This window comes from Hipposideros armiger, unplaced genomic scaffold (genome assembly GCF_001890085.2).
Source record: "Hipposideros armiger isolate ML-2016 unplaced genomic scaffold, ASM189008v1 scaffold_149, whole genome shotgun sequence".
Classification (NCBI taxonomy): Eukaryota; Metazoa; Chordata; class Mammalia; order Chiroptera; family Hipposideridae; genus Hipposideros; species Hipposideros armiger.
In genome coordinates this window covers 2,107,250-2,116,640 of record NW_017731499.1, presented here as the reverse complement: position 1 = coordinate 2,116,640, position 9,391 = coordinate 2,107,250, and the positions used below count along the sequence as shown (strand labels likewise).

Below are 9,391 nucleotides of genomic sequence, written 5' to 3'. Positions count from 1 at the left end.
TTGAGCTGTTGTTCAGCATCTTAGCTGTAGAGGGCAGTGTCAGTGGCCCTCATATGTGGGATCCGAACCGGGGCCCTCTGGCATCCCAAGCCAGCTCCTAACCAATGCGCTACTTGGCCGGCCCGATGGTTCATTTCTTAGTCAAGATTCTGTTCATTTTCTCGGGAGCTTTTTTTAGCACAAAATAGTAGTTAGCCTTCAAAAGAACTAACACAGGCTTTCACATATCTAAGTTTAACATGCAATATTTTGATGTGCCTGTCATTTTCCCTACGGGACATTCAGTAAAACGTGACCATGAATTTAAGAAAGGTATCTGTGTTGTCACCTAGTTCTTTGTGTGTTTTTTTTTTCCCCCCTTAGCTCTAGTTCTTTGTTAATGAGCACTCATGGATGATTTATTTTGTGTTCTATTATGTGTTCTTCATCACTTAGCTGTGTGGGAGCTGCATTTCCATTTGACATTTTAATGAGCTACACCAAGGGGTAGCTAAGGAGGGAAAGAGGCCGGGACAGGAGAGGGACACTCATGGGCGTCCGCCATGTCCGGAAAGTTTCATTTCTTAAAGATCCAAGGCCTTTATGGCCAGATGTTTACATTTGTCTGATCTGGGTGGAGGGTACATGGGTATTCATGAGATTTTTTTCTCCTTTTGTGTATGTGAAATTTCATTGTGAGAATGATTTTAAGAAGAAAAATAATACTGCTAACCTTGAGTTGAAAAGGAGGGTAATAGTCTGAGGCCTTAATGTGTTTGCATTTACAGGACGACATCAGTGCAAGAAATGAGTTGTTTATTGCTAACTGTGTTTTGGTCTCACACGCCAGGGTTTCCATGATAAAGTTGTCGAAGATTGCGAGAAAGTCCTCGGTTTAAATGCCAGTAACTGCAAAGCTCTGTATCGGAAAGCTAAGGCTCTGAGCGATTTAGGAAGATACAAAGAGGCTTATGATGCCGTAGCAAAGTGCTCCTTAGCAGTGCCTCAGGTATGGAATTTGTATTTTAGTGCATTTGTTTGCATTTGTTTACATCAGGACCATGCATTGCTTCCATGTGGATATATGGCATCTAAAGAGTTAAATTTTCCAGCCAGCTGACAGCCTGGCTAATTGCTCATAAAGCAACTGTCTTGACAGACAATAACTGTCTTGCCTACTCTTCCTCACAGTTAGTAAATGTAACCCTCCATTAATCGTATCTTCTCACTTTTTCAGGATGAACATGTAATAAAACTAACCCAAGAGCTAGCTCAGAAATTGGGATTTAAAATAAGAAAAGCATATGTTAGAGCTGAGGTAAGCCGGAGCCCTCTCTGTAAGGTATTTTCATTTTCTTGTGTAACTTGGAGTCAGTTCTGGTTTTAAGTTCGCGTGTTTATTTCCTTTCAGCTCTCATTAAAAGCAGTTCCTGGGAATGGGGCTGTCAAGGTAAAGTTATTACCTCTGTAAGAATCATAAAAAAAGAAAAGCTAATCTGCTTTTGTGTCTATTTTTGAGACCTTATTTTATTCCTCACACACACATAATTGGCTAGAACTTCCTGTCCTATAAAAAGAAAACAAACAACTTAAGTAACATCTTTTAACCAGCATTTCCTGGTCAGACGGAATATTTTACCGAATGTTCATAGATGTTAAGTTTTGTTAGAAAATGTGGTTCAGGACCAGATACTAATTTGGGGGAGTCACTGGGATAAACACAATTCACAAGTTGTGGTGTTTTCAAAGGTAAGTTTTGGAGCTGTTAGGATGCTAGTGGCCATTGTGAGTTGGGGAGTGAGTGGAGGTCAGGTTAGCCGCCCCCGGAACCAGTATGCTCCTAATCCTTTGAGAAGGACTGGTCCCCATGAAACAAGTGGTGATACTGATGGTCTAGCACTAGTTAACACCACTTATTACAAAGGTTTACACGTTCCATTGATCTCTTGGGTCTTTTTATTGGAAAGGAGTCAAATTTCTGTGAAAACTGCATTGCTGTCTTAGAGTGAGTTTTATAGTTTAGCATTCTGAAAATATAACGATTCATTATTTGGTTTAATTTCTAGGCTTTGAACTGTTCTGTGGAAGATATTGAGCCAGGTATGTGTCTCCATGCCATCTGAATCTGAAAAGTGCCAGTTTTAGGCATTATATACATTATGATGTTGTCAAATAAGATTACTGTGTGGTTAGTGTTAAAGCAAGAATAATTTCGAAAACCATCTTTGTGCTTCTTAATGTGCTGGTGAGTGATCAGTAAGCAATCATGGAACACCCGCTGTGGCCTTCCCATTGTCTAATAGCTCTACCCAAAAGGGGCCCAGAGATTTTTGAGAAAGAAGGAAATATTTTCGCAAGTGAATATATGTATTCCTGGGTAAAAGAAATTATTTTTAGAATTACTTTCACTCTTTTATTTGAATTGCTTTTACTATAGTGTCTGCCTATTTATTTGTTTTTATAATTGCTTTCATATTTTCACTTAGCTTTTCACTTCCTCTATTATCATCTATTAACACTAGTATTACGTAAGTACACTGAAAATGAGCGAGTCTGTTTCCATCCATGTTACAGATTTATTAACGCCAAGGCAAGAAGCACCTCCAGTTGTTGCTATACCCGCATCCAGTTTTTCTCACCAAGTTGCAAGTGAGCTGGCCTCAGTTCCAATTATGCACTTAACTTCTATTTTGCCACTGCAAGTGGAAGAGAGCCCCCTGCCATCGACAGTGTTGGCAAATGGAGGCAAGATCCCCTTCACGATGCCGGAAGCGTTTTTAGATGATGGAGATATGGTCCTTGGAGATGACATAGATGAACTACTTGACTCTGCGCCTGAAACTAATGAAAGTGTTATGGTAAATTTTAGTGTTACTCCTTTCTTGTGAAGGCAGGCTTAATTAAAAAAAAAAATTAGTAATATAACCTGTTACATATGTTCATTATTGCCTATAAAAACTTGGTGTTTCTTATCTTGAAAATGACTTTTATCCTTCTTTGTTGGTATCTGGCTAATTTGGTCATTTTTGAAAAAAAAAACCAAGCATTCTATCTAGTAATTAGCCAATTTTTCTTCAATTCCTATTGGAATCACATGAATGGAAAGGGTAAATTGAACATTTGGACAAAGAATAGGTATTCGATATTTAAGGAAAAATAAGCTTTATATGGAGTAAGGACGTCTCAGTCCCCGAGCCTTTGTAAAACGTGGGCTTGAAAAGAAACAAGCTCTGTAGCTTAGGTTCTTCTACTGAATCTTGATTTTGATTTCAACTTTGTTATGTAGCGCAATTACCGAGTATAGCTTTATTTTTGTATTAGGTCGGTACAGAAGTAATTGCGGTTTGGCAAAAACCACAGTTACTTTTGCACCGACCTAATATTTGTTGTGATGTTAAAAGCAGCTCAGCCAACTTGGAATTGAGCTTATGGATTGTCATCAAATCTTTTTTCCTTTCCAGCCATCAGCTTTAGTCAGAGGACCCCTTCCGACAGCCAGTGTCACCCCTAGCATGCCCTTTTCGGCGTCTCTGTTGGGCACCTTGCCTATTGGTGCGAGGTATGCCCCTCCACCCTCCTTCTCAGAGTTGTATCCACCTTTGACCTCATCCTTAGAAGATTTCTGTTCTTCTTTAAATTCGTTCTCAATGAGTGAATCCAAACGAGGTAAGAATTGAGCTATTTGTGTAAACAATTACAGTTCATTTTCTAAACATGTCGATTTATGTTTGGCAGTTATTTCACTAACTGAGTAGTCAGTACTTGAATTATTTTCATCGTAGTTGAAAATATAAAAACAAAACCTTTAGTTTTAAATTCACCTGGACTTAATTCTGGAAATCACGAAGCAAAGGAGTGAGAATAGGCATGTAGGTGGCACTGGCTTTTTCATAGGTAGTTTGTTAAACTGGGCGTCTGTTGTTTCGTGGGGTGACTGACTTTAAACATTTTTTCCAAGAAAGGTGTACCTCATCTTGAAGGATCTTAGACAGTTTACCCTTTTAAATTCTTAACTAAGCAAATGCTTATTTAAGAGTAATTTAAGATCAATGTTCAGAATGATAACAATTAGATCTGTCTATTATAGGCTGCATCCGTTCAGCTTAGTCAGCTATGCCTTACTTTTACAAGGAATTGTGGAGTTTTTGGTCTGATTCCTGTTTCTGTAATCCTTGATTTAATATATACTTTCAATAATAATAATAAAAATCTTCATATTTCTGGGGCATTGTTATATAGTTAAAGGGACAAAAATCAAAATACGTAATTGATTTAAAGATGGACAGCTGAAGAAACAAATTTGTAGGAGACAGAAGGGCAGAGAGAAAATAATTGAGTGGTAGATTAAGAAAAAGAAAGGAATTGAACCTTACTAACTTTATTAATATTATGGTGAGTTCCTGCTTCATATTTTCAAAAGGAGAGACTCTTTTCCCATTTTGAATGTGAATGATTTTCTTAGTCTTTTTAACAGTCTCACTTGGTAGGCCCTGCCTCAGCTTCTAGCTCTGAAAATAGCTTTTTACTTATGTTTTTTTGTCTAAGGGTTTTTTTTATGCCCTTGGTTTCTAGAGGAAAGGGCAAACTCCATAGCCTTCTTTGAGTGTCACTCACGAGCAAGAAAACTCCTAGGAATGGGGATGGAAAAATTATGTGGGGAAGCCATCGTCAGCTGCTAAGCCCTGATGTTCTTATTACATGATTAGAATGAAAAGGTCTGTTGAAGTTTTTTTATTATTTTAGATCTGTCCACCTCAACTTCTAGAGAGGGAACATCGCTTAACAACAGTAATTCTTCCCTTTTGCTTGTAAGTGCCACTTCCTCTTTTGTAAATACATCGCTTAAATTGAAAATAGGTCTTTTACCTAAGTAATTTTGAATGAACATAACAGTCTCCCTGAAATTGTGTGTGTGCTGTGAGAAGTAGTGTTAAAATAAGACTCTTTTGGAATATCCTGTAATAAGTGCTCTGTGCTTAAGACTGGATCTGTCATAACAAATTAATCGCCATCACAGGCAGCCTAGGAGGCTTGAGTACAGCTTAAACAAAACAAGGAAACACAGTTGACCCTTGAACCACATGGGTTTGAAATTCGAGGGTCCACTTACACGCGATCGTTTTCAATAAATACCTACCGTTTTCGATCCGAGGTTGGGAGCCTGCAGATGCGGAGGGCTGACTGTTTGTGCTGATCTATATGCCATTCTGTATAGGGGGATTTGGGTATCCGCAGGGTTTCTGGAATCAACCCTTCAAGGATACTGAAGGACAACAGAAGTCTTCGGGGAGCCAAAAGTTATATTTAGATTTTCGACTCTGTGGGGGTCGGTGCCCTTAAACCCCCACGTTGTTCAAGGGTCAACTGTGTAAGATCAGGGAATATAAAATGTGTGAGTTAGGGAGTAGAACAATTACCTATTACTTTGAACAACTCAGGAAGGATCAGGAAAAGTGGGAGAGGGGCCTAGAGACCCAAAGAGAGGAAAATATAGAAAGAAACAGTTTTTAAATAGAAGCTCATTAAGGACAGAATAGTTGCGACTTCAGTCTATGAAGAATGTCTTATTTTCAGATTAATTGGTTTCCTCCTTTGGTGATAGTGCAATATTTGTTGGCTGTTTTTTGTTTTTTGTTTCTTCTTGCAGATGAATGGACCGAGCAGTTTGTTTGCTTCTGAGAGTTTCCTGGGAATTTCAAGTCACCCTCGAAATGACTTTGGGAACTTTTTTGGAAGTGTAGTTACAAAACCACCTTCATCAGTGACCCCAAGACACCCCCTTGAAGGAACCCATGAATTGAGACAAGCTTGCCAAATCTGTTTTGTAAAATCAGGTCAGGACCAAACAAAGCCTCACACAGCATTGAACTAGCCAATAACCTGAGAGTTCTTAGGAATTTGTAAATACCTGTGGCAAACATCCGCTATTGTGACTTTTCAACCCCTATTTGAGTTCTTTCTAAAGAAGCCACGATTATTAATTTAGGGCCTTTGGGATCTAATAGGATAAGTCTCTGCTCTTATTTGATATACTTTTATTTGTAGAGTTATGTGGAATAGAATATTTACCAGATTTTGAAAGTTTATCGAGATTTTCATGAAATTTTTTATGTTCTAGGTATATGTTTAAGGAGTTGGTCATTTTCAAATAGAGCAAGAACTAAAAAATAGCAATATAAGACCAGTATATGATATAATGTCTGTGGAAATTAAAGTACTTTCTTTTGGTTTTTTTCTTATATTTGCCCTTAAGTCAAGTGATATTAATTAATATAAACACAATGTATTCTGAATTTATTCTGTTGAAACAATTTATCCCCCAATTCATTTTCTTTCTTAGTTATATATTTAATAGAGTTCTTTACCTTGATAAGCCATCAGAATTCTTATCCTAATAGTTAAATAAGAGGATGTTTTTGGAAGACTGTTGTTGTAGAAGTTTCTGTTTCTAACAAACAGCATAAAAGGCAAAAATTGCTTTGGTAGCTTATTTACACTTTGGGGTTATGAAAATGAGATTTTTGTGGATTTCGTAATCAATATCCATCTGTTCACATCTGCTTGTAAATGTGCCTGTAAATGGAATGATACTTTTTGTGCATATGAGCAATCTTTTTTACATCTTTTTCAGGCCCTAAGTTAATGGATTTCACTTACAATCCTAATATAGATCATAAATGTAAGAAAGATATTTTAATTGGTAGGATAAAGAATGTTGAAGATAAATCATGGAAAAAAATACGACCAAGACCAACAAAAACAAATTATGAAGGACCTTATTATATATGTAAAGGTAAGTACTATGATTTCTTTTTTTTTTTTTAAAGATTTTTATTGGGGAATTGGGGGATGGGAACAGTGCTGGGGAATCGGGGGAAGGGGAACAGACAAGTTGCTTGGGCCAGGACTCGAACTGCTGTTGCTCAGAGCTCAAACTCTTGAGCGAGCTCTTAACCAACTGAGCCACTCAGCCGGCCCTTATGATTTCTTAATTGGTGTAAATTACATAACTGATAAGTGATGTGCTGCATTTATTATAATGGTTCCAGAATTACTGTTACTAAAGATGTTTAGATAGAGTTAATAACAAACTTCTTGGATTGAGACATTAGGATTTTTTGTATTATTTTTACCTTTGTTTTTAACTTCTTGTGTAGAGTATAGTTAGTTAGTTATGGAATCAGGACTTTGACCAGGGTTTAAACAGAAACTCTCAAATTTTAAGTTCTCTGACTTGGTCTAAACAGAACCAGAACACTGAATTAAGGCTTGGAAAATGTTGCTCTTTTAAGCTGCTTTGGAGAGAACTTAGTNCCCCGACCCCGACCCCGCCCATCCAGCTCTGCCTGTCCAGTCATTTCCTCTAGGACGCCCTCCTTTATCATGCTTGTCCTTTTGTGAACAGTTTTACCAGGTTTTAAGGGGCAGGGGGCTTAGACTGTGTGAAGCATTCATCCTCTTTCATTCAAGTATGTATTGACCTGGACTGGCTACTGTAATACAATCAGAACTAGGAAAAAGTACCTCTTGAAGTGAATAATGACGTGAGAGTAGGACGTGGTGACAATTTAGGGTGGCACAGGAAGGCCTGTACAGGTGACACACACTTAAGCCAAGACTCCGGGATGAAAAGCAGCCAGCTCTGGAGTTGTTATGGGCAGAGGGAACAGCAAGCACAATGGCCCAAAGGCACAGAGCCCTCGACTCATTTTAGGAACCCACAGAAGGCCAGTGTGACAGGAGGTGAGTGAGGGTATCTGGGTGCGGGTGGCATGCAAAGCGCTGGGAAGGTAGTCCTTCCGATCTGGTAGGTTCACGTAAGGAATCCAGGCTTGATTCTAAGTGCCAGGGAAGCCATTGAAGGATTTTAGACGGGACTTTGATAATGGCTTTGTGTTTTTAAAAGAGCATTCCTTTGTGTTTAGTGTAGGGAATGAATGCGGAAGGGGCAGAGGAGGGAACAGGAGCTAAGAATGGAGGCTGGGAGGGGAGGATATTGCGACATCCACACTGAGATGGTGTGACTCCAGCCTGGGTGGCAGAGGTGGTTGTGAGAGGTGAGATTTGGGATGCCCTGCACCTGTTTTGACAGCATCACGACAGGCTTTGTCAGTGGATTGATTGGAAGTGGCCTGCGAGAGAAAAGAGGGTAATGCCAGGTGTCTGAGCAACTGGCCAGAAGGTGGTTTCATTACTGAAAAGGTAAGCTTGGGTGCAGAGTTAGGACTGGGAGGAGGGCAGAGGATTGGGGCCATTCAAGTTAGAAATGCTGAGTAAAAGTCACAGACTCAGAATTTCCTGTGTGACAAAGGTGGCCTTGCGTGTATCAGCATACAGTAGAGGGCCTCTTTGTAAATGATGTCTGGGCAACTGGGTGGCTATTTGGGAGGGAAACATATATGTATGTCCCTACCTCACTCCTTACGGTAAAGTGGTGGATCTGATATTTGAAAAAATATTTTTGATGAAACAATATGAGTGCTAGAAGAAAGTACAGAATTATTTTATAATCTCTGAGTGGTGAAGATATTTCTGAGTATGTCAAAATCCCAAAGCCATGAAAGAAAATACTGATAAATTCAGCTACTTAAAAATAAAACTGCTGTTAAAAAGTACCATAATCAGGGTGGCTGGTTAGCTCGGTTGGTTAGAGCACAGTGCTTGTAACACCAAGTGCTCGATCCCCACATGGGCCACTGAACTGCGCCCTCCACAACTAGCTTGAAACAACTATTTGACTTCGAGATGATGGGTCCTGGAAAAACACACTGTTCCCCAATTAAAAAAATACATATCCTTAAAAATAAAAAAGTACCATAATCAAAATCAAAAGATTGGCATCAAATTGGGGAAAATAATAATAACATCGCAAAGGATGGCTTTCCTCAACATCTAAAGAACTTCCACAAATAAGAAAAGCTCAGTCTGGAAGAAAGATGGGTAGAGGATTTGAGCAAACAAAATTCACAGAAAAAGAAGTGCAGATGGACTCTTTAATTTGAAGAGATAGTCAGGCTTACTAATGATAAAAAGACAAAAACAAACAAAACCCACCACACTTGTCCGCTGTTTCTCATCTCCTTGTTGACAGAGATGACAACACTGATAATTCCTTGGTGATACAGTGAAGTAGCCCTCCAGCACTGTTGCTGGGTAGGATAGTTTGGTGTAATTTGGCAGTAGCTGGCAAAATAAACACCTGCGTAGATCCTTTATCCCACAGAAACTCTTTTTTCTTTTAAAGATTTTTATTGGAGAATTGGGGGATGGGAACAGTGCTGGGGAATTGGGGGAAGGGGAACAGACAAGTTGCTCTCCTTTTTTGTTCTTCAGTCTAGTTGTGGAGGACGTTGCTTCACTGGCCCAAGTTGGCACCATCATTGCGCTCTTCCCGGGCGAGGCAGATCAGTCG

The 9,391-nt window shown here is 39.1% G+C and overlaps 2 protein-coding genes across 5 annotated transcripts in view; both read left to right on the top strand.

Moving 5' to 3' along the window:
• Positions 1–829: 829 nt before the first annotated feature.
• LOC109387175 (zinc finger CCCH domain-containing protein 7A) overlaps positions 830–9,391 on the top strand; it is a 36,434-nt gene continuing 27,872 nt past the window's right edge. Inside the window, exons 1-8 of one of the 2 annotated variants that reach the window (XM_019650910.1) lie at positions 830–988; positions 1,217–1,297; positions 2,046–2,079; positions 2,554–2,837; positions 3,441–3,645; positions 4,723–4,787; positions 5,627–5,813; positions 6,611–6,772. In XM_019650910.1, coding sequence (XP_019506455.1) covers positions 2,652–2,837; positions 3,441–3,645; positions 4,723–4,787; positions 5,627–5,813; positions 6,611–6,772 — 805 coding nt within the window. In that variant the 5' untranslated portion in view covers positions 830–988; positions 1,217–1,297; positions 2,046–2,079; positions 2,554–2,651. Of the gene's footprint in view, positions 989–1,216; positions 1,298–1,446; positions 1,729–2,045; positions 2,080–2,553; positions 2,838–3,440; positions 3,646–4,722; positions 4,788–5,626; positions 5,814–6,610; positions 6,773–9,391 lie in introns of those variants that run through there. The other variant, XM_019650909.1, reaches the window with a different exon arrangement.
• LOC109387176 (zinc finger CCCH domain-containing protein 7A-like) overlaps positions 7,309–9,391 on the top strand; it is a 9,521-nt gene continuing 7,438 nt past the window's right edge. Inside the window, exons 1-2 of one of the 3 annotated variants that reach the window (XR_002124927.1) lie at positions 7,309–7,722; positions 8,072–8,181. Coding sequence is in view for 1 of the 3 variants with exons in the window: in XM_019650912.1 (XP_019506457.1) it covers positions 7,605–7,722 (118 nt within the window). In the remaining 2 variants the exon portion in view is untranslated. The other 2 variants (XM_019650912.1, XM_019650911.1) reach the window with 2 other exon arrangements.